Consider the following 25,000-nt stretch of genomic DNA (forward strand, 5'->3'; position numbering starts at 1 on the left):
TTACCCTGTTGAATGTTAGACGGACACACAGGACAGCACCGTCCCTCGATCTTCATAGGCAGTTCACAAAACACCGGAGGACAAGCCGTATGAGTGCAGACCGGTTTCCGATCATTTCCACAGGTGCAGGAGGTACATTCATCTCTTTGCCACAGTTCGGCCTCTCGGTAGTATTTCTGGGTGACAGTGTCGAAGCATTTGCTGGTGGATTTCACAACTATGCCATAAGAAAAAAAAGGTAAAGTGGCTAGATTTTATTCTATTGATGAATCGTTCTAATTTAACGTCGACATTATACAAAATTAATTCAATATGCTTTGTGAATAGCCTACATGTTCAGTTGGGTTTCCAAACTCTTCTGTGCTAATGTGAATTGAAACGCAGAAACGGCCTTGTTACGTTTTCTTTGGAGGTGAGGAAGGATCCATTTTTAAGGAAGGATGGGAGGGGGAGGGGGAGGAGTTAGTGATGAAGACGATGACAAGTTCTACCTTGAGGTGTACCTGGAGAAACACCAAACTCAGCCAATATAGGACGTTAGGTCCTGGAATCGAATCCAGGCCACGCTGGTAGAAAGCGAATGCACACACCGCTGCATCAACCCGGTTTCCCTCAACGGAACATTCTCGCAATCATTATGGTATTGAAGGAGAGTGTAAGTGTTGAGAACCTCATAACGCCATTTTCATTTGACAAAAACGTTTGCTGTTGCGGGCACGCGGGAGCAAACATTTTAATAGAACAATTTTAACCCCGGGAGATTTGAAACGTGCACAAAATTGAGTTAACAGATTTTGGTCTTTTGTGTTTTCCTGCAAAACGTAGTTTAAAAATAAATTCTTTTCTGACGCTAATATTTGGGTAAATCTCATTCTTTGGTAATGGACTCTAGTGTCTAGTCTTTACTGTTGTACACACCTTCGGCATCTCTGCATTTGGGACAACACTGATTGATATCCATCAGCAAATCCTTGCACTTGGGATCTCTCTCACACATTTGTAAGGCGCAAGCTGCCTTGCCACTCTTGCCGCAGTAGCATGTTGTACATTGGTCTAACTGCCAGCTCTGCCCGACGAGGTAATTTTGCCCTGTGCGAATGTCATGACACACACCTCGCTTGCTTCCGTGATTGATGCTCACTGGAAAATTCAACCATCACCAATTTATTTGCCATTTAACACAAAAAAATATGCGGAAAAGCGAATGAATTTAACGTATTACGCCAAAAAAACCTACTCAGAATAGCGGACAAACTTCCTCACTCACTCACTCACTCACTCACTCACTTACTTAGTTACTTACTTACTTACAAGCTGAGTGGATACATGAATATGAAACTTGGGGTGCTTACCATTTACACTGAAAAACCGGAAATTCCGGTTGGAAAATGAAATGGTACGTCCCCTTCCGTTCGGAATGTTCCGGAAAAAGTGGGCGGTCGTTTTAGGCGATCCACTTTTCCCGCTCTTTTCGGTTTTCCCGGTTGGTGTACGTACCATTTCAACTTCCCGCTCTTTTGAAGAGTTTTCACGCAAGACAAAACAAAATGGCGGAAGATGAGGGAAACGAAGGTGAGTTTGAAAACTGCTAAATAACATCTTTGAATTAGATATTAGTGAGAATTAGTTTGATTCCCCTTTAATCTAAGTATTGGTAGGAGTGAAGTCTATCCTTTGGTCTGAAAATCATAAAATGTTCACTGTTTTTAGAGTTTTCGCATCTCGCCATCGGGGCACTAAAATTTTCCCTCAATCCTGTCGGTTTTTATCGACCGATCCCGATCCCGTGGTTCCGCAGTCTATCATTTTCGCTGAATTCAATTAATAGCAAGTTATTGAGACTGTTAAGCTAAAGCCAAATGTGCATTACTACAGGCAAGAAGGGGTAAAATATGAGCCGAACTCAGCTATCGGACCGCGAGAAGTGAAATATAAAACTAAGCTTAAGCTTATAAGCTAATATTTCTGCATGGATTCTGCAAGTGCAAAACAACCTTAGGCTTGTAAGCTTTAACGCCTGTTACTTTAATTTCGAACTTTACTCTTGATAAATGATTCGACTCTTTATCTGGAACGATGTTTCGTCAGAATGTTTTGAAGAAAATTACTCTTTGCAAAAAAAAATTTGTATTAAGCTTTAAATAGCTAATCATCACCCTGTGAGCAGAGCCTTTCTCCCGATAAACTTGAATTTTTCTTCCCAATTCTCAGCCGCAGTAAAGTGTAAAGAGGCTCTGCTCGTAGGGCTAGACATTTTTTTCACCAATAAATGTATTTTAGAGCAGTATACTGCTACAGTGAATGCATAAATTCAACAAGTTAAGCTCATATATTACAACTAAAGAAATGTCTTGGTGTTGACTAAAATTACCGTCATTTATGTAATAAATGAAAAATTTTCATTTCAATGCAAAGGACAGACAGATCAGAAGTAACCTAACAATTTAACCTGTTGCTTAACTTTTCTTCTTCAAAAAAAATAGGTTCAACATCATCATCAAATGATCTCAATTTGGACAGATGGGAAGACAGACACATTAATCTTCTTCTATGTTGCTGGAAAGATCATAAAGGATTATTTGGCAATGGTAAAACAACCAAAAAAGAGGTGTTTCAAAAAATTGCAACAAGTTTCAACTCAAAGTCAGATCTCAGAGTATCTGCAGATCAGTGTGCAAGAAAGTGGGCCAAGCTGGAAGCAAAACTCAAAGAAGTCACAGATCATAACAACAAAAGTGGAAATAACCACAAGAAGTGGAAGTACTACTCTGAGATGGCTGATTGCATTGGCATGAATGCAGCTGTAAGGCCTACCTATACCCTTGAATCCTCATCTTGTGTGATGTCAAATGAAGGTGAGGAAAGTGATAGCTCTGTTGATGGTGATTACTCTGCTGAAACACCCCAAAAGAAGACCCCCAGAAAAAGACCAGCAAAGAAACGCAAAAGCAGGTCGTCTGCTTCTGAGATGCTCACATTCCTCCAGGAATATCAAGAGAAAAAAGAAGAAGCAGAAAACAAAAAAGTTAAGATGATGGAAGAAATGAATGAGGAAAAAAAATTGTTTTGGGCAAATTTACTTCAAGTGTTGAAAAACAAATGAGATGGTTTCATTTTCATTTGTATTTATTTATTTACACATTTATGTGATAATAAGTTAAAATGTACACTTGCTGGACAATTATATTTACAGTACTTACAGTTTGTGCAATGAGCTTCAACTTCTTGGAGTTATTACCATATAGGTAAATTATGTCAAAATGTCTAATTTGCAGAATTTAATGTTCTTTACAATAATATTAGCCATTCCATTTCCTCCATTCATGTAAGTTGAACTATATTTTGGCATGCTCACATACTCTTATTCTTAATTATCTATACTTGAAATGTAATTGAGTTTGGATTTTAAAAACTATTTTCCAGCACATGTATTTACTTTGCCCAAAAACAACCATAATAAAATAGATTGCCCTAAAGCATACTTTAGGGATGTGGCCAAATTTAAGGCTTTGATACAACTATTTCATCAAGCTAGTATCCCAGAATTATGGCTCAAGTAAAGGCATAGTCCTCAGCTATGTTGTAGCCTTGCCTTCTTCTACATTGATTTATTTTGAACACTGCAACATACATTACTTTAAAGCATGACATGTAATATTAATCTCAAATGTTGTACTCATTATTTCAGTGATCTTTAACAATAACCCACACTTGGCAAACAAATACACAACTTTGACAATAAATTGTTGATTCTCCTAACTTTTCATACTTATTTGCTTTTTTTTTCCTTTGCATGATTAAATGCCATGTCCGCAGAGAATAAAAAATTCCCAGGTCCCTGCCCAAGTTTATCAAATATAGTTGTCAATAGATAACCAAGCATTTTAACTGACACCTCAAGTATGTTGGATCTGGCCACACACTGATTTGTTAGTTACTGCTTAGTGATATGCTGCTATTCTGGTGTTCCTGGTTTAGTACAGGTTCAAAAAACTTGATTTGATCACAGTAAAAATTTTGCTTTCATTAGTAGCATAGTTGATTACGAGTCAGCCGAAAGTGACTTTTAAATTCGTCCCCAAAATACGATGGTACAGTTTCTTCGAAGTAGCCTTGGATTCTACTGAGGCTTCGTCGCATAACTGTAGAACCCACAGCAAGGACAAAAGTGTCGTCGTCGGACTCTATCAAGTCATGACAGTCCTCGTCGTCGTCCAAAACAGCCAACAAAAACCCGTGTAGCGCCATTTTTAATTGTTTTTAATTAGCAACTTGTTGTCATAGTGACAGAGAATCAACCGCTACAATACCGTATCGGGGGCTCAAATTTCCGTTTGGCATATGGTTGATGGTTCAGGACCCGTTTTTCCCGTTCTTTCCGGATGGAAATTCGCTTACCATTAAAAGGGAATTTTTCATCCGGATGGTTTCAGGTAAATGGTAAGCACCCTTGATATGCGGTCGCAGGTTCATCATTACATGTAGTCTTTTAACCTTGCTCTGCAAAGCCGCATTTTCGAGTCAGTCTGATGATGATGGTGATGGTGGTGGTGATGATAATGACAAAATGATATTAATGATGATGGTAGTGGTGTTGATCATGACGATGATAATGATATTGATGATCATGATGATTGTGAAAACAACGATGGTGGTGATAGTGGTGGTGGTGATGGTGACGATGATAGCGATAATGATGATGGTGATTATAATGCTGTTATGATGATGGTAATGATATTGGTGATGATTGTGGTGGTGATAATCATTACGACGCTAATAATATTGATGATGATAATGATGATGATGATGAAAGTGATGATGATGTAGATTTGGATGCTAGTGATGACAATGGTCCCTCCTTAGCCAATGGCACTTTTAAAAAATCTATGTATAGTATCTCTCTGCAGCTGCTAAGATAACAAGCTTTTACCTAACACAGTGTCCAGTTTGTTCTCAGCAAAGGCTTTGATGAGATCTAGAGGGAAATTTCAAAAATGGTATTAGACGTGAACATTTAACTTTAAAATGCTGTTTTCTGAACGTATTGGGCTATCAGAACAGGATTGTGTTACAGATTGGTTTAAACACAAATTGTTTGAAACGAAGTTGTTAAGGCGTCGCTAGCACTCTTACGCTCCGCATGTTGGTTTTATGGGCATGAAGACTTAAAACGTATTTCATTAGCGACAAATAGACCTAATCGGCTAACTCAATGTTGTACCCAATTCAAATCTCCTGGGACTAAGATTCTTTGTATTTTGTATTTGCATGATAATATAACATTCATATTTAAATGATATAGAAATACCTGGAACAAAACGTTTTATTCCCAAAGGGTTTGAATTGGGTACAACATTGAGTTCGCCGATTAGGTCTATTAGATAAATTTTGGTAATTTGGATATTTTCAAAATGATTTTGCGTGTCTCGCATCAAAATGCAAAGTCACAATGAATGCGATGATTCTCTTCCATTACCTGCTTCTTTGTGATCTGAAGTTCTCGGATCCATTAGCGGGCACACCGGACAGCATTGACCCTTGATATAAAGTGGCTCCTTGCAATCTGGATGCCGGCACACAGTGGCAAGGCATTCTGGGGTGCCATTGCGACAAACACACACGGTACAATCGTTTGGTTCCCATGTCTCGGCGTCTCCATAAAGCTTGTTGCTCGGTAGGTCATGGCATTTAGCTGTTGTAAAAATGGACATAAAGTAATGTTTGATCCTGAAGTAAAGATAAAGAGATCCATTTACCTCAACCTCAAAGTAATTTTATTGTCTAAAACAGGTAGGAAATACTTAAACTTAACGGAAAACTACGTGTTGGATTTTTTAAAAAAATCGCGTGTATATAATTAAGCCTCATTTACAATAGCAAGTTTTCTTTGACAAGTCCACTTGTCAAGGAAAACTTGCCGACTGTACACACTAGCAAGTTCTCCTTGACAAGTTTTCCCTTTACAAGTTTTTCCTTGGTAGTGTAAATGAAAAGAAAATAACAAGTTTTTCCTTGACAAGTGTCCTTGTTCAAAAACTGGCAATTGTCAAGGAAAAACTTGACATATTTTCATATTTTTCTATTTACACTGCCAAGGAAAAGTTGCTAGTGTAAATGAGGCTTTACTTGCATTTCTGGATGTAAGTGAGTGCATCAGTGAAAGAAATACAACAATAAACTCCAAAGAAGAAGCCAGTTTAATTTTTCGCGAATCGAGAAAATGGAAAGACATGGGTACAAATTTTACAGGTGCTGCAAACAATCCAAAAAGCAACTCATTAAAACGAAAAAAAAAAAAAAAAGGCTGAATGGGGCAGATAATAATACTGCTGTTTATAACAATGCTTCTGAACAGGAAAATGGGACATAAAGGGAACAGAAATGACACAGTGGTGAGACCACTCGTCCCCTACTAATGTGGCCCGGGTTCGACTCCCAGACTTGGCGTCACGTGTGCGTTGAGTTTGTTGGCTCTCTACTCTGCTCCGGAGGAGAGGTTTTCTCCGGGTACTCCAGTTTTCCCCTCTCCTCAGAAACTAACATTTGCCTTGATTTGCCTTTATTGTTGATTTCAGTTTACATTGTCCCCAATTAGTGCCTCAGTGCTATCTATGGTTGAAAGTTCATCATCATCATCATCATCATCATTCTCATTAGAGCGAGTTTCAATCGAGTGTCGTAAAACCAAAACCAAAGTAATTCCTTTGGTCAATCGAAAAGGACGGAGAGAATCCGGTAAACTAATCAAAACTCGGAGTAATTACACGTAGCCGACACAAAGCCAGGGAAAATGTGCACGTGCGAGCCACGATTGGTTTCGGTTCCACTTCTGATTAGTTGAAAAGGTGGCGCGACAACTTTGAACCAATCACTGAGTAAAGTAATCATAAGCCAAAGCAAATCGCTAATTACTTTCTACACTCAATTGAAAACCGCTCTATCATAATATTATTATTATTATTATTATCATTATGATTATTATTATTATTATTATTATTATTATTATTATTGTTATTATTATTATTATCATTACATCAACTAAAACGCATAACTGACTTTAGGGGACAAGTCATGTTCACGTTACACCATAACAAACACCAATACTTTCTCCTGAAACGCGTCAATAATTTGAATCACAGGAACATTTTGATAGAGTGGTTTTCAATTGAGTGTCGAAATTAATTAGCGAATTGCTTTGGTTTATGATTACTTCACTCCGTGATTGGTTCAAAGTTCTCGCGCCACTTTTTCAACCAATCAGAAGTGAAATCCAAACCAATCGTGGCTCACGCGTGCACATTTTCCCGCGCTTTGTGTCGGTTACGTGCAATTACTTCTAGTTTTGATTGGTTTACTGGATTGCCTCCGTCGTTTTTGATTGGCCGAAGTAATTACTTTGGTTTTGGTTTTACGACACTCAATTGAAAATCTCTCTATTAACGTCACACAAATCGCTTGACTCTGAAGTTGACTTCTGCTCAGGCTGTCGAAACATCAGTAACTGCCATCCAAAGAGTCTTTCTCAGGACTACGCTCACACGGGTGATCGTACATCACTTATTATTATGATATGACCCCTGGATTTAAACCATTTACGAAGGTAACTTTTTCTTTAAGCAAAGGCTACTTGAACTTACAATAATGATCGCGAGAAATTACCTATGGGAGATTTTCTTGTCTGGGGAATCGTTCTGGGCCTCTTAGTTTTCCTTGGCTCTGAGACGAGAAAAATCAAGAAAAAACAAATAATGCTGCATGAAAATATCAAAAGGACTTCTGTGATATTTAGTCGCTCCCTGACACCCCCTTCCCCCCCCCCCCCTAAAAAAAAACACATAGTTCATCACATTGTAATATAATAAGCAAAATCATGCACGCATTTTGATTGGTTGTCACCTATGATCTATTAGAGGAGAGAGCATAGCTGACGTCATCGTAAAAATAAACGTTTCAGTACTGTTCTTTGTAATATAAAACAAATAAGTTTCACGTTGCCGTGCGTCTGTTCACAAATAGACACCAGAAGATGTCAAAATGTGGTAAGAACTTCAGTGACACACTAGGTGACACTATTTTGTTCTTATCACGTTTTGACGTCATCTGTGAACAGACGCACGGCAGCATAGAATAGGTATAGGTATAGGTGTAGGTATATAGCCAGCCTTGCCTAAGTTTTTGCAGTGAATATCAATACGACTCTAAATATCAAAAAGAAAATAATCTGGAAGAGAAGCTAGTTGTCCCACATCAATCACGCATGATACACAAAAGGAAATCCAAACTTCTTGGTTTTCACATGGTGTCACGGCCGCCATGTTGGAGTCCCCAAGCAATGAAACGGCGGCCATGTTGGAGTCCCGATCCAATCCCCGGGAATTGAACTCTTTTATTATGTAAATGTTTTCTTTAGTTTTCGTTGAAAAACGTGGCTGTTGATCACGTGAGTTAAAACCAAGAATAGAATGGAAGACCTTAGACAGCAATGACCAGAACCAGCTTGCTGACCAGCAGTTTTCGTTAAAACAATGGTTTGCTGGGGGTGCTCAGTCTCGCGCGCTCAGAAAACCTGGTTGTAGTCATTTTTATTTAAGGTTTTTCGAATAGCATTGGAATCGAAAATGGAGGAGTAACTAGGGTTTCAAGTTATGTTGCACAAAGAAGCATTTCCTCACACGAGGCGTCATGCTATTTACTAATTGACTTCAAAAGGTAAAAGAACTTGGAGGTTCCAATTTTGAGTCTTTTAGCTTTGATAAAGAGCCAGTTGTAAGCCATAACAAAGTGATAATTCTTGGGTGGCAAACAAGCTAAAGATTCCATGCATTCTTTATAAAATTTCGAGTTGTCAAACCATCATTGCTCAGAGATTATTAGGTATAGGCCTCTTTCATAACTTATGGCGGCCAAATAAAATATCTTCTTTTGTTTTAATGCTAATAAGCCTTTCTAGCCTCGCTACGACGACCAAATTTCAAAAAAACCTTTGTTTCAAAATGAGGGCAGTAGGTCTGATTAACAAAAATACAAAAGAACGAAACAGTGGTCGCCATTTATGAAAGTGGTTAATACCGGGTAAAAATTTTTAGAGATATAGAGGACATTACATTGCCGCGCGGAGATACGAAATTTCTCTTTGAGTGTTGAAAAATATTTTGCGAGTGAGCGCAGCGAACGAGTGAAATGTTTTTTATCACGAGAAGAGAAATTTCGTATCTCCAAGCGGCCATGTAATATTCTATTTATTATATAAACACCAACCTCCAGAATGAATCGTTTCACGAGAGGCATCGAAAAGTGCTATTTTGATTTGCAACCATAGAAACAGTGATCTTTTCACGTGTGAAAATAACTTGTTTTCCTCACGTGTGAACATATCATGTTTTCGCGCGAAAGCTCACTTGGTATTTCATTGGTGTTTATATAATAAAGCTCATTATGCAATGCACTTTCAATAATCAGCACTGAAAACAATGGCCTTGTGCTAATGAGACAAAAAATGTAAACAAAGATTCTCCTATAAAAAGCAGTTCTCATTAGACCCAAGAGTGAATTAGGTTAAGAGTGTTCCACTATCAATTTAAGGTCTTTTTGAAACCTGGCACAGTAACAAAAGAGCTTATTCTTGGATATATGATACACTTTAAGCGCGAAAACAAACAAAGGACTGCCACTTAAACCAATGAGGAGAAGTCATGTCATGCGTGACTGCTTTTGCCTTTTTTCACAAATTTTTGCGGGAATGGGTAATCTAAGAAATACACTCATTTTTGACAGATGGGGAGCCCACCAAGGCCGTAAAAACTGTCCTACCTAATTGACTCTTGGTAGAATCTACTGCAGTTCAATGCCTGGTCTTTTACTCGTCTTCTTTTGTTAAGTGGTAGAGGCTAGAATTCGACGGAACCATTAAGCATCTAACCATTTGTTCAACTCAAAGCAAGATGAACGTTTATTCGTATTAAAATTCTATCCTAAAATATAACAGCTTCGTAAAAGTAGAGTGCAATTTGATTCCTAAGTAGACCCACCTTGTTGAAAAAAAACTTTCAATCATAGATGAATTATCTTCAATTATTACATGGACGGGAATGTTCTGACGGGAACTAAAACACTCGTAGAACCAACACTACCACTGCAACCGGGAACTGAGTGACGTATTTTTCGTAGGTAACACGAATGGTCATACTAAGCAATGATGTCACGATTCCCGCCTTTTTTGTTTGTATCAATACCCAGTATTTGTATTAAAGCCTGCTTTTCAATCTCCACCATGTATATTTATTGCCCATATGATAAATAGAAAATTACGCGTTCGCTCGAAGATATGAATTTTATGTTTGAATCTCACTCGTTCGCGTTCTTACCACTCAAACATAAAATTATTATCTCCTCGTCCCCGTGTAAAGTCCTCTATGTACCTACCTCGTGAAACATCTGCAAGTCACATGACAGGGTACGTTTTTGCCATAGTTGTCAAAGACAGCAGCGCACCCTCTTATAAAAGAAGGCATGGTGCGCAGAAATGAGTGGGTGATAAATTTAAACACGGAAAGCCTAGGAGCGTCGCTCTTAACACTCCGTTTTTGTTCGAATTCAATCAAGCATGACTGGTAATCCAAGATGAAGAAAAGTTGGGCTGGGAGTCAAATTGGTTTGGTCCGACAGCAATATTTGGGAAAATTGTTGGTTTTATCAAACGAGTTGATAATGTAAATTGACCACCGTACAGGGATTCTAAAAGCTGACGTTTCGAGCGTTAGCCCTTCGTCAGAGCTAGCGAATGGAGGAATTATGGGTTGTGTGTAGTTTATTTAGTGGAGTAGGAACTACGTTATTGGTGGTAACATGGCAACGTGAAAAATAGAAATACATTAGTTAAATGAAAAGCGTTCGTTAATACCGTGGGGATTAAGGGTACCGATGCTGGATTACTGTTTGCCGCAAATCAATTCGTACCTCAAACAAGTCGGCCGAAAAACTTATCTTCACTAAATTAAACATTTTTTAAAGCGGTTTGTCTTCTTCTCGTCCAAAGTAAAGAAAAACATTTTGCTCCATTTTAGCTTCAATATTTTGTGCCGACTTCACCTATGTACCAAAAAAGGGGAAAATTACCCCTAGATCTCAGCATAGTCAATAGACGGGAATGGTTATGAAACCCGCCAACTTTCTTTGTTGTAGGTGTTTGTTCTCTTTTTTGGCCTTGACCGTGCACAAAACACAATAGTACTCCGTACTGAGGAACCAACCAATAGAAATGTTTGGCGTAATTCATGCATAGTGTATGAACTCAAAACAAAAGATTATGCACGGTCGTGGACTTTCCAACCTAAATCTTGGTATCTTTGATGTTTGCTGAGCTTTCAAACCAGTCCCCTCTATTAACTATGATCTCAGAGCGAGAGGGGACTGGTTTGGAATCTCGGCAAACATCAAAGGAGCAAACAAAGATGCCAAGATTTAGGTTGGAAAGTCCACGAACGTGCACAATCTTTTGTTTTGGGCTCATACACTATGCATGAATTTCGTAACCAACACGTTTCTATTGGTTAGTTCCTCAGTGCGAAGTAAACAACTACTGTGTTTTGTGCACGACCAAGGCAAAAAAAGAGAACAAAAACCTACAACAAAGAAAGTTGTCGGGTTTCATAACCATTCCCGTCTATTAACTATGCTTGAATAGAGGCTTTGGTTTGAACTGGAGACAGTCTTCCTCACCGTTTTTTAACTATCGGGTTTTCACCGTAGTTTCACCAAAAAAGGGGATTTTTCAAAATCATTCCTTTTTATGAGCGCCCACTTTTCAGAGTATCCCATCTTAACCGGTATTTCGAGCGTTTTATTGTGAAATGTGAAAGATTAGTGATAAGACAAAAATGTGAGCGTTTTCATGTGAAAAATATGTAAACGTTAATAGCGCTAAAGATTGTGCATGCAAAAGAGCAATTTTTCAATAGTTTCTGTTATTCTTAATTTCATGGCAATGCTTAGTTATATTCTGCCCGATAAGAAACAACACCCAAGCTAATTGTAACTTGTTTACATTTTCCAGCGCTCAGTAGCGGGACTGTATTAAGTAGTTTCAATGATTGATTCGTTCAATTCGTTCGTCTCTTATGATTATCCATTTCACATTAAGTGAGAGTAAGAGTCCATCATTCAAGAGTAAAATTTACCCAAATTGGCCTAGTCCCCATCACCGTCAGAAACGTGTCTATTTTTAAACCAAAATAAACAATAGACCAAATCGTCTAACTCAACGTTGTACTCAATTCAAACCCTTTGGGAATGAAACGTTTTGTTCCAGGTATTTCCACATCATTTAAATGCGAATGCTACATAATGCAAATGCTATACAGTCTTAACCCTAGGAGATTTGAATTGGATACAGCATTGAGTTAGACACCTTTCTAGTTGACCATGATGGCGACAACTTCATCCCAGTTACTTACTCTTGGCATAGTTAATAGAGGGGAATGGTTATGAAACCCGACAAATTTCTTTGTTGTATGTTTTTGTTCTCTTTTTTTACTTTGACCGTGCACGAAACACAATAGTTGTTTACTCCGTACAGCGTAACTAACCAATAGAAACGTGTTGGTTACGTAATTCATGCATAGTGTATGAGCGCAAAACAAAAGATTGTGCACGGTCGTGGACTGTCCAACCTAAATCTTGGCATCTTTGTTTGCCCCTTTGATGTTTGCCGAGCTTCCAAACCAGTACCCTCTATTAACTATGCTATTGGGTAATGGACTCTTGGTAAAAGGAAAATGTTTCTTTGTCTGGTTTTTCCTTCTACGTGCGCGAGAATGAAAAAAAAAAAAAGACAAAACGTAAAAAAGAGCAATCTCAGGGGCATAATCACTGGGCCTGTATAGAAAACGAACAACAAATGTAAAGACACTGAAACAACAACAGCAAAACAATCTTTGTTCTATTACTGCATTTACAAGTAGACCTTTTAATAGTACAAACCCTTCAACTGTCACAAACTCGTAAGCTGTTCTTTTTTCTTAATGAAGTTTTGCTAAAAAAGGGTCAATTGAAGAGAAAAGGAGATGTGTGGTTCTCACCTGAAGTTACTGGGGCAGTAGAGATGGATGGCATGCTTAACCCTGAGGAAGTTGACACTGTATGGGCAAGAAAAAAAGAAAACACTGGTCTTAGTTTTTCAAGCGTCCAACAGTGACTTCATTGGAACTGCAGCTTGTACGTTTGTGATAGTCTTAGGGAAATAACCTAATTGTATTCATTGATTCGTTTGTTAATTATAAGACTCTTTATTTAAAACTACGTTAGTTATATACAAATCTAGGAATGCACCCGCAAAGCTAATTATCGTTATCTCTGTTGTCATCGTCATCATCATCGTTATCATCGTCACCTTCAATGCATCAATGCATCAATCACACGTCACCGTCGTCGTCATCGTCGTCGTCATCACCGTCGTCGTAATCATCGAGGTCATCACAGTCGTCGTCATCGTCGCCGTCATCAACTTCGTCATAATCGTCGTCGTCATCATGATCATCGTCGTCATCGTCGTCGTCATTACCGTCGTCGTAATCGTCGTCGTCATCACAGTCGTCGTCATCGTCGCCGTCATCACCCTCGTCATAATCGTCGTTGTCATTGTCATCATCATAATCATCATCGTCGTCATCATGTCATCATCACTATCGTCATAATCATCATCATCATCCTCATTATCGTCATCGTCATTATCAGCGTCGTAGCCGTCGTCATCGTCACCATTTTCGTCAACGTCATCGTCATAGTCGTCGTCATCACCATCATCATCGTCACAATCATCATTCAAACGATCAAACTCTGTTGGCTATAATGCTTCCTTCAGTAACCACGAGTCCAGAGCAGGGAGCGTACAACTGGGTTTATGTCGTGGCACTTTCAGAGACCAATTTATTGTTAGACATAAGTGTCGGAATAAACGAGAGACTTTTTTTCATGGAAAGGGTAAAATTAAATATGTAATGCATCTGATTAGCTGGAAATATCTAGTTTGAAATACAATCAATCTCAAGAAAAAGAAAAGTATTTGAAAACGATGGTAAATATTTTATTCATCTCTTATTATAGTGCATTCAATATTGTAAAGAAAAAGAGAATTATATAAATTACTCCATCAGTGCGCGTTGGATATGAGATCGTAAATGGCCAACGAAGTGCGTAACGCCAAGTTGGCTATAACCAGTCTCACATCCAACAAGCGCGAATGGAATAACTGTTTTATTAAATTTTCATGAAATTTTTAACACTTGGAACTTGGACCAGCCAATAACCAATGACAATATTAGGTCATACGGTATGTGAGCTCATAACCGAGATTGAGTGAACTAATCAGAAAACTTGAAACGCAATGTCCGAGGTCGAAAATTGAATTGTGCAATATTTCATAACACTAGATACACTTAGTTAGAGGATACATAAAGTATCTAGAAAACGACGCGACGCTAATATATCCCACTTGTACGCTCGTGATCATAGACTCATGTCAAAAGTTAATTATCTTCTTTGATATAAGATATAAAAGCATTTCTGGAGATTTATTTTTCGCCTGTATTATGGCGCTCGCATGTGTAACAATGGGGAGCCTTTAATTGCCCTTGTTAAAGCTAAGATGGTTGTCATGTCTGGAAAAGCTATAAAGCTACTGAAGCTATGAAGTGCGGCAGCTTAAGTACGTATACTTGTAACCAGCTGAAATGTGAATGCTGCTATTGCCATATGCCAACCAAAATATGATTTACACATAAACTTACTATAAGTTTTATCCTTCACCATTTTGTAATAAAATTCATTAACTGAATTTCTGTGTAACTAAGAATATCTTTGAAAATCCACCTTTAGCGAAACAGAGCTCAATGTACTTGTCCTTTCTTTAGGAGCATATTTTGTGAAAAAAAGTGAGTCTGAGTTTCACATACAGTGCTTTAGCTAAAGTTGTTAGAGGTCTGGATAGCTTTATCCCATGGATACGTCACGGTTCAGCCTTTGCTTTCTGCATAATTAATTATAATCATAATTATAATTATAATTACTATGCATTATATAATTCCAGGAGCCCATTACCGAGACCCATCATCACCTTTCATATTAATTCCGTGAGTCAACCCTTTCCGGTATCTTTCTATTTTTAGGAGCACCTCCCAGGAGAGCTTTAGTGGGTTTTTCATAATAGCCAATCATGAGAGACCTTTGGTCAGCCATTCATTACGTCACACACGTATGTGACGTACGTGAACCACTTCACGTATGTTTACATACGTCAAATATAGTAGTTCTAAAATAGAAAGATACGGGAAAGGATTGACTCAAGGGTACAATACGCATGGAAGCTCCTGGTAATGGACTCCTGATAATGATAATAATAATAATAATAATAATAATAATAATAATAATAATAATAATAATAATAATAATAATAATAATAGTATATATATATATATATATATATATATATCATAGTAGGTTGTAGGGAACAGACGTTTTGCCCTTCGGGCTTCCTCAGTGTTTACGATAGAAGCTAAAAAATACTTGGCTAGAACTAAGTCGGTTACAAGATCTTAAATATGTGAAAAAGTGATAGTTACGAAATCAACAGATTACTTAATTGCATGAAATTTAGACACAAGTGCTTATGATTTGGTGACGAAATAAGCTAGCTTGTGGACAGAAAGTTGTTTTTCTGTTTACAAGCTAGCTGGATCCTGCTCACAAGTGGACTTTATAACTGAGCACTTTCAGTATTCACCATAAATAAAGGCTTCTTAGCTCGTTATGAGCTTCTCGTGGTTTTGAAACTCAAATCACACGATTAATTGACTATTTGAAGTGGACCATCACACGACAAAGCTATCCAAACGTATAGTAGACCAGGAATGGTTTACACTTTCTGGTTGCAGACTTGCAGACATCGAGCACAATTACGTTAAATGTGTTTTAATTTTCTTAACTGTTCATCACAAATAAGTTGAACTTTACGTTAATCACGTTGTGCATCTGATAAATTTAGTTAACTCAGGGATAAAGTTGTGGCAGACTTTTGCCCACAATCTTTTTAGCTGTAAGACACCCCCCCTATGATTTTAAGTATATAGGTCTTTGCAAACTGTATCTGTATAATTTCTTATCGAGGAGTTTAAGTGCATTCTCCAGAAGACCATCAAAACCCTGTGCCCCATCTCCGTGAGTTTTTAACCCTGGCGGAACTTTCTCGACGCAGAACCGCGTCGCCTGAGAACTCCGTACCAAATCCCCGCGGCCCTTGCTCGAGTTTTCACCCTTCTCTTCATGCATCGTATCTTGCATTCTGCTTTGGTAGAAAAATTGTTCATGTTGCCACTGCAGCCTCCGTACGCAAACTTGATGCATTTTCTTCGGAACGGGTCAAAATACCAGCGAGAAAAAGAAGCTCGACATGGTCCTGTTACCTTAGGCAGGATGCAAACATCTTGCCACATAACTATTGGTCGTTCTGTATACAACGGAAAAGCACATTTTGTATTAAAAGAAATAGGCACGCAAAGCGTACATATGCAGCTTAACTCATGCCGATAAAACTGAGTATTTGCTTATTGGAACAAGACAACAACTGTCTAAGTTCAGCGCAGGCTCTCTTGCTGTTGGTGACCATCAGATTACTCCATCTCAAGATGCCAAGAATTTGGGCTGCTGGTTTGATCAGTAAATTAGCATGGGGACACAAATCAATAAGATTTGCAGTGCATCTTATTTTCACCTGTACAACATTAGATACATAAGAAAGTATCCACTGAATCAACGAAGATGTTAGAGCATGCTCTAGTTACTAGTAGAATTCACTGTTGCAATAGTTTATTATATGGTTTGCTGCAGACACAGATAAATTACAGCGTGTCCAAAACACAGCCGCGCGCCGAATTTGCAATGTTTCCGGCTTTCATCATATATCGTCTGTGCTTTTCAGGCTTCACTAACTCACATTGCAATGTAGAATTACATTTAAGATACTAGTCATTACATTTAAAGCTATTCACGGGCTTGCTCCGGAATATATCAATGATTTAATCGGTATTAAGAGTGCATCGCACTATTCTTTGAGATCAAACAATGAGCTTCCACTTGAGTTGCCGCAAGAGGAAACTAAGAGAACATTGGGGGACAGGGCTTTTCTTGTGTTGCCGCCTCAAAGCTATGGAACTCGCTCGCCAGTAAAATTCGCAACAGTAGAATTGTGAACAATTTTAAGAATAAGTTAAAAACGCATTTTTTTTAGGATAGCTTTTATACCTATGATTTAATTGGAATTAATTTGTATTTATTTATTTATTTCCATCTACAATCCGGGTCAAAAGACTTCGGGACACTTGTCAAATTTTTGGCGAAAAGTAGAGAATTTACTGTACATGCTTCCACCGTTATATGAGCAACGCGTGTTCTTCGTTCGCTGCTATTGCCTCAAGCGACTCTTACGCTTCTTTGGTGCTTAGCAGCCTCCCGCGTGCACCATAACTCATTATAGTGCACGCTGAGCCGTTTACCATTTGTTAATTGGCAGCGACTGCTGTCGTTTGTGTGGGCCATTTAAAGTCTGCCGCGGGCTCTTGCCGTGTTGCTTTCCCTCAACTTGTCAACGCTGAGACGTCTGGTGATAATTATTCCCAGGAGTTACCGCGTTCAACCTAAACCGGTTGCAGTTGAAACGGTTGATCCCAATAGAACACGACCTAAATTAGTATGACCTAGCGGATCACATCACTTCAAAGTTGACAGCTGATTTGAGATGATGATCTGGTGGTTTTTTTATTGTGACCGTGACGAAAGTTTACAGTCTATAAAAAGGCCGACTACGTGAAACATAAGCACGGTGGCTTCCTATGAAAAATGTTACTGTTACTTTTCCTTTGCAGTCTTCTTACTTTACAACAGGACTGTGGACCGCCGTGACAGTCACTTTAATTACTTTTCCCAGTCTTCTTCATTTATTACGGGACTGCAGTAGTAGTCCATTTAACTCCATTTCTTCAGTCTTCATATTTCACTACGAGAATGCGGAAGGTGGTGGCAAACATTCAACCACTTTCCCCAGTCTTCCTCGTCCATCTTTATTTCTTTTGTTTTCTTCTTCTCTCCATACCGAAATATTTGCCACGTTGACCACGGGACCGCGATGGTAATTAACATGAAAGCGTGTCCAAGTGACCCTTCGATCTGTTATTGAACCTAAAAAAGCTTCTTAGTCGACTCTAGATTGACTTTATCAATAAATATCATAAGTTCGCTGTTGAATAGTCTGAGAAATAACTTGGGCTTGTCCATCAAGACAATTGTTGACAAACTTGGCAATGAATTTCCCTATTAATTTTCTTCTTAATTTGGGGAAGTTATTCTCCCGCCCGTGTTTGCTAATAAACCTAAACATTCTTCACTCCTGTTTTTTATTATGTGGATGTGCATCAGAATTCCACGAATTTCAGTCCCGCTGAGGCCAATGTACCATACAATATCTTGCCACAGTGCTATTACAATATAATGGTGAAGATTGATAAAAGATTTGTAACGAGACAAGTTGACGTGAGAAACAACTTTTCGCTGGTTAAGTATAAGTAACGAAATTATGGAATTCACGTGCTCCCTAGAGCAGTTTACGGCAACAAATCATTTCTTTGTGAGTAACACAATATTTAATTTACCTGGTCCTTTTATCTCCTTTATTTGAGAAGGAACTGTGTGCTTGACCAGAGGAAATGAACCTAAATCAAAAATCAATCATTGTGTTGGTTCGGTGACTTTCCGCTCTAAAAAAAATTACTGCAAAAAAAAAAAAAAAAAAATTTCAGCTCCGCCACGCAGTGCACAGTGTAAAGAAGCCCGTTAGCTATCTTTTGGCGGATTTAGGCGGATCATTGCGAACAAAGACAAAGTAGCAACAAAAAGGCTATCACAGGTTATTTAACAATTATTCTATGAGCTCGCATTGGACGCAAGAGGGTAAATAGCAACGAGGCGCGTTTCGCCGAGTTGGCTATGACCAGTCTCATACCCAACAAGCGCGAATTAGTACCATTACTGAATTCTGAACGCTTGGACACTTAGAAATTAAAAATTCGCATCCCTCACAAATTTTCAGCTTGGAAATACTTGACGCCATCACTTTCCATAGTTGGTAAGACGATATATGAGGTGACAACCAAGATTAAGCGAACAAGACCGAAAGCTAGAAACGCAATATCCGCGGTCGAAAATTCAATCAAACGTCTTATTAAATCCAGCCGATCTGAGCTGCAGTATACAAACGAGATGCTGTCAAGAAGAAGCCGGAAAGAACCTGCTGCAAAAATCCTCGTAGAGAAAAAAATAATTTGCATGAAATCTGAATAGAAATCGTGGCCCAAATTTTAAGAAAGATAACGTGAGGCTCTTTAATCCGCTGGCCTAAACAGATCGAATTGGAGAATTGTTCTCGGCCTAAAATGAACACACACGAGATATATATCTCTGATATAATCCTTATCGTACACATATTGCATTTCAACGGACTAGCCTGAGTCCCAATGCAGCATTAATTTCTTATTTCAGGCTTTTTTGGTAATCGCCTAAATGCTTGAAATTCCGTTTTTTTACGTTGGAACGCACTTATAAAATTGGGAGGTAGATATGTGGGTAGTTAAATCCAATACACTAGCTATGATGAAAGATGGCGAAGACAACTCTCTTGACGACCACGAAAGAGCGAGGCGGTACGTTCAGAGGCAATTGAGATTCGCTCACCGTAAACGTTGACTTTGTCGAGGGAGAAAAACCTTCGACTCGGGTTGAGATTGACTAAGCTCAGCCCATATACGATCGCAAAGGAAAGAAACGCGGTTGATTAACTGGACGTCGCCCTCTCTTTTTTCAAAGCGTACAGCGCGAGGTATTCCGAGGCTGTCACCCACCCAGCGGCTAACCCCGCTCGTACAACAGGACTTAACTTCGGTAAGCGGATGAGAAGTACAAGTTTTGAACCCTTTATGTAAATAAGGTAGCTCTAAACATCGCACAACAGAAGCAAAAAGTTTATTCCACGTTCTGAGGACGCGATGTAGATACAGAAACGCTGTTCGATTCAGCCGAAATATATTTCGATCCAAATCGATCTAAATCTGTATGTTTAATCCCCCGATGTGAAGGAATCCGGAGTCCGGAATATAGCAAATGTGAGGCTTTAGCATCCGGAATCCATTGTATAGAATCCAGAATCCAGAGATTTCGACTGTTTCCGGGTAAGATCCATTTCGGTGCAAGCAGCGAGTTTGAAATCCGGAATCCATGACTCTGGATCGCCGGGTATTCCGTTTTTCCCCTCTCTTCAAATAGCAACATTCGTTTCATTTGATGTGCTTTCAACTTACACTATGGTGTTCTCAATTAATGCCCAACGCTAGAAGCCTTGACACTTAAATAAAGGCCATTATTACGAGTATTTTTGCTGAAGCGATGAAACACTTGGAATAGCTGTTTGGTGACGCGTGTCCAATCGCAAGTCGTGTCTTATCGCATTTTATTGCACGGCATTGCACTCAATGCTCTGGTCTCAACGATCCAGCGACGCAACATTCCAAAACTTCAATCAAGGCCCACGGTGGAATTATTGAGCAAGTAAAATCGAGTGAGTAAGCAGATGAACTTTTTACTTCCTATGACACGGTTATTAAACTTCTCACACACTACAGGAAAAGATAAGGGTTAACTGCCAAATCTCCTTCTCTCACATCAAGAGACTTACTTGCGTTTTGCTGCATGCAGAAACTTTTGCAAGCTGCTTCCGTGTGAAAATTGTTGGCGTTTCCATCACAACCGCCATACAAAAACTCTTTGCACTTTCTCTTTGCCAAGTTGTAATACCATCGAGGAAAGGCAGCCTTGCAGGGTCCAGCGTTGGGTAGATGTTTGCACTCGTCTGGCAAATGCCCTAGAATAAATGAAAGAAACGTTAACGAGACGAAATTAGAAGATGCAATGTTATGGAGTTTATTCGTGCATGGTTCATATAGATAGACTGGCTATGAAAGTTTGGAAACTTAACAAATCGAACGTGGTTCAGCTTTGTCTCTACTCTTATCGACAGCGATATTCGTCATCATAGTGGTCAAATTGGAAAACTTTAGCACCGACCTTTTCGGGGTATACCGCAAACCGCGGTTTGCGGTTAGTCGGGTACCGTTAGAGGTTAGCTCGATTTTGAAGTTAAGCAAGCCGTTCTTGTTATGCACATCGGTGCCGCCGTCTTGGATTTTTCGTTTCTGCAACTGCTCTCAAATCAAACTGCTCAAATTCTAGCAAAACTTATACTTGATCTTCAAAATTGTTCCCATAGATAGCAAACAGATGCAACAACATGACTGATATGGTTAAACGGGAGGTCTGATTGATTTCTGGCCATAAGACGCTGCCGTAAATCACTTACCGCAAGATCGGTGTCTTGAAGTTGAAACTCGAACCGCTGACTGCGAACGTGACAGCAAGGACAAGATCGCGTGATTTCCCGAGGTTCGCGGTTCGCGCTGTTGCCCGAAAAGTCTCTAATGTTGTGGACTCACGAGGCGCAGCCGAGGTAAAGGTAACCAAAAATAAGGTTAACCCTGAACGTTCCATTGCTATAAATGGGTTGCAAATGCTAAGACTTAAAGGGACAATTTGTGTTGGATATCAAAATTGGGAATGCATCCAATTACTTTCATTTCTGGTCATAAGTGTTTCCTAGAGTGATTAGGGCTATGAGACACTTTTGTTGTGGTTTATTTATCTGGAGCACAGCAACATGTATCACACTTTAAGTGATGCCATGATCCGACCCTTGACCTGTGTTTTAGACTCGCCGTTCCTGGACGTATTAGGGAGCTTAAGCAACGACAACGGTGAACGCAACAAGAACGTCACAAATTTGCAAATTTAGTGGGCAAAGACAGTAGCTTTGTACGTCTTGCACGTGCGTTGTTCACTTTTGTCCATTTCTTTGCCGTTGTCAGAAAAACAGCAATGCGAAATAAACAAATTTGAGGTTTTATGAAGAACGTCAGCACTTGAGGATACATTTTCTTTTTCTCCCCTAAATTAAGCGCCGCTTCAACCAGTGTCATTTTTTAGCAACTACCACACCCTTGTCATATTAAGAAAAAGTTTGAAATAGTCACGAAGTGATTACAGTAACGTGAATTTATATTTTGAGATGACATTCTCGTTGCCTTCGCCGTCGTCGTTACTTAAGCCCCCTATTATCTAATGCACGAAAACTTCGTTTGTCAAATCGGACAAAGAATAGTGGGAAACGTTGCTCGGCTTAGTCACATTGCAATCGCCTTTATTCGCTAACAGTCTATCTGGCTTTCCTTACTAAGGTATGCTTTAAATACTGCAAGGTATTTAAAATATTTACATAGTTACCTTGCAGATTGGATGCTGCCACAGTTGACGCTTTTGGGGTTGTAGCTACTCTCCCAGCTGCAACAGAAGTGTAGAAGAATTGTACTCTAAACGGTCTTAGTTAATTACAGTGTATTTGTAAAAGCAATGTAAAATCGATATTGAGCACAGTACTGGCTCTGAACCAAATCATCTTGGCCTCCAAAGGCATTCAAACGAAGTTTCTGTCGCCTTTCGAAAGCCACCTCAAAAAGTGCTTTCAAGGTTATAACATGCGTAATTTTTCCATTACACCGCATTCATTTGACAGGTACTCAAAGTATATTTAGTTGACGAAAAACGGCATCATAGACAGTTTTGTCTTTGAATTGGACGTTTCCAATTCACTTTTCACTGCTACAACATATATGAAACCACGTCCTGTCACATTACATGATTGGTACAGGAAACCTCACTAACCCAAGAGGCACGATGGGACTTTATCATGCGGTTCCGCCATTTAGAAAGAGGACCTGACGTGAATGTACTGGAAAACCCTTGAAAATAAAGCTGGTTATGGTACATGTCCCTCAATGAATCACGACATATCGATGTTCACGCAGCTAGAGTCTATCATCTGGGACAACCAGTGTGCCCTTCGACGTCGTGGTCCACAAACGCATTCCGAAGGTCACGATGATTCTCAGGCTACCCACTTCTCGTGACAAGACAATAGCTGTGTACGACATCATCATCGCTAGTACAGTGTTGCTACTGCGCGGCATTGACGACATAGGCTAAACAAGGGCTTAAGCATAGAACAGTTTCCGTTCGAGTTGCCTTTGCCGCATCCTCGACATAAATTGCAAGCTCCGATGCACCAACTAATCCCACCCACTCCACCCTTCTAGATCTGTTACTGATATCTCTCCTCCCCCACTCCCTTAAAAAGTGAAGTAGTTCTAAAGCACTTTTTACAATGACTGCAAAAATTCTCGCGCGCTCATTGGCTAATTTTTATTGCCAATAAGCGGACAGACACATAAATTTATAATTTATGCGATATTAACGCCATATTGCACGCGTCAGATGGAAGTTTCTCGCATTTTTGTCTTGTTTTCTTCTCGTGTTTTGACTTAATTTTGACCCCTCTGCCTTTTTGTTATTGTAAAAAACAAATTGATGTCAGTTTCTCATGCGTCTGTCCTGTTATTGACAATGAATCTCGGCTATCGCTTATGACGCAATCCATGATCAATAACAGGACAGACGCATGAAAAACTGACATCAATTTGCTCAACTGACATACCAGGTGGTTTTCCTTTCACGCACACAGCTAAATCCGGAATTCCAGCATCTGGGATTCCAGGAAATTGAACCTTGCACCAAAAACCTCTGGGACAATCTGATTGATCATTTACTCTTCTTCCAACGATGTCTTTGCTCACAGTACAGGGCTTTGGGTTCTTTTGTACTGTTGATAACAATCATATTATTGCAGAATTAACAGCGGACCATCTTCCCTTATGCAAACCCGCTGACTGGGAACTACTACGTCGGCCGCACCTGCGTTTTGATCGGTACAAAGTTAATACGGACGATTTGCACAACTTATTTATCCTTTTTTCTCCTTTAACGAGTTTGTGTAAATGCTGAAGCGTCATGGACTACGTTTAGTCAGCAGTTCATCCAGGGGAACCTCTTTCTCCACTTATTCCTTGAGTAAACCTTTTCCCGAGTAAATTGACTTTTGGGAAAAGGTTTTTCCCGCGAAAGGTATCATATTATTTTCATGGAGGCTGAGATAGCTCTGTTTGAATGACTTTTACAACAGTGGGCGTGCTTAGTCTCCCAAGGGAGATTGACTTTTGCAACAGTCGGCGTGCTGAATACCTCAAGAAACACGTTCTGTAAATGCCCACATTATTGCAAATTTGCCCTATCTGAGCATATCTAAATAGAAGCAGGAAAAAAACTTTTGGCCAACGTTTATCGTGAATTAGTAAGTGCTACTATGACCATGAAATCATTTTTTTCTTTTGTTTGCCTTTTAAAAGTGTGTTAACTAAACACTAAGTGACCCAAGTTCTAAGCCTTGATTTGTAAAAGACACCCGTTTATTTGAACTTATTACTTTCAAATGTTGAGGGAGCTGGATTGAGGAAAAGATGACGTCAATACTCACTAGTTTAAGTGCAATGCCGTGAATATATTAATATGAAGCACGGGAGTTTCGGGCTTTGGACCTTTAAACTCGTGTTTTGCATATATATTAAGTTGCATTCATACGCTGAAATTTTAAGCTAATGAATAAATGTCGTCACTTTTACCCAGATCCAACCCTCTGAGGTCCAATCGGTCAGTTTTGAACGTGAATCATGACGGCTCGTGAAATCCAAAACGTACACTCAAAGAAAACAGCCTTCGGATAAAAATCAAAGCTCATAATTTTGCCTGGCAGGTTTTAAGTAAACACACCTAACATCTGAAGAAAAAAGGGAGTGATTTTTTTTAACATAGTAGGCTGTTGCACTTTAAATTTTCAATCTCGGATATCGCGTTTCTATCTTTCTGATTGGTTTCCTTAAACTCGGTTATTATGTCATACACCGTA

At 39.2% G+C, this 25,000-nt stretch overlaps 2 protein-coding genes across 2 annotated transcripts in view; one reads left to right on the forward strand and one right to left on the reverse strand.

The window, feature by feature from the left end:
• The window catches only part of LOC138030148 (cysteine-rich motor neuron 1 protein-like), a 44,941-nt gene that overhangs the window by 11,107 nt on the left and 8,834 nt on the right, over positions 1 to 25,000 (reverse strand). Inside the window, exons 3-12 of the mRNA XM_068878027.1 lie at positions 23,696 to 23,860; positions 22,429 to 22,485; positions 20,771 to 20,956; positions 18,696 to 18,755; positions 13,077 to 13,133; positions 7,660 to 7,716; positions 5,477 to 5,692; positions 4,931 to 4,975; positions 919 to 1,140; positions 5 to 217 (exon numbers count right to left, since the gene is read on the reverse strand). Coding sequence (XP_068734128.1) covers positions 5 to 217; positions 919 to 1,140; positions 4,931 to 4,975; positions 5,477 to 5,692; positions 7,660 to 7,716; positions 13,077 to 13,133; positions 18,696 to 18,755; positions 20,771 to 20,956; positions 22,429 to 22,485; positions 23,696 to 23,860 — 1,278 coding nt within the window. The remainder of the gene's footprint in view (positions 1 to 4; positions 218 to 918; positions 1,141 to 4,930; positions 4,976 to 5,476; positions 5,693 to 7,659; positions 7,717 to 13,076; positions 13,134 to 18,695; positions 18,756 to 20,770; positions 20,957 to 22,428; positions 22,486 to 23,695; positions 23,861 to 25,000) is intronic.
• Positions 1,548 to 3,103, forward strand: LOC138029468 (uncharacterized). Its single transcript, XM_068877194.1, has 2 exons — positions 1,548 to 1,572; positions 2,484 to 3,103. Exons 1-2 carry the CDS (start codon positions 1,548 to 1,550, stop codon positions 3,101 to 3,103), a joined length of 645 nt encoding a protein of 214 aa, XP_068733295.1.

Source organism: Montipora capricornis, chromosome 13 (genome assembly GCF_036669925.1).
Source record: "Montipora capricornis isolate CH-2021 chromosome 13, ASM3666992v2, whole genome shotgun sequence".
Classification (NCBI taxonomy): Eukaryota; Metazoa; Cnidaria; class Anthozoa; order Scleractinia; family Acroporidae; genus Montipora; species Montipora capricornis.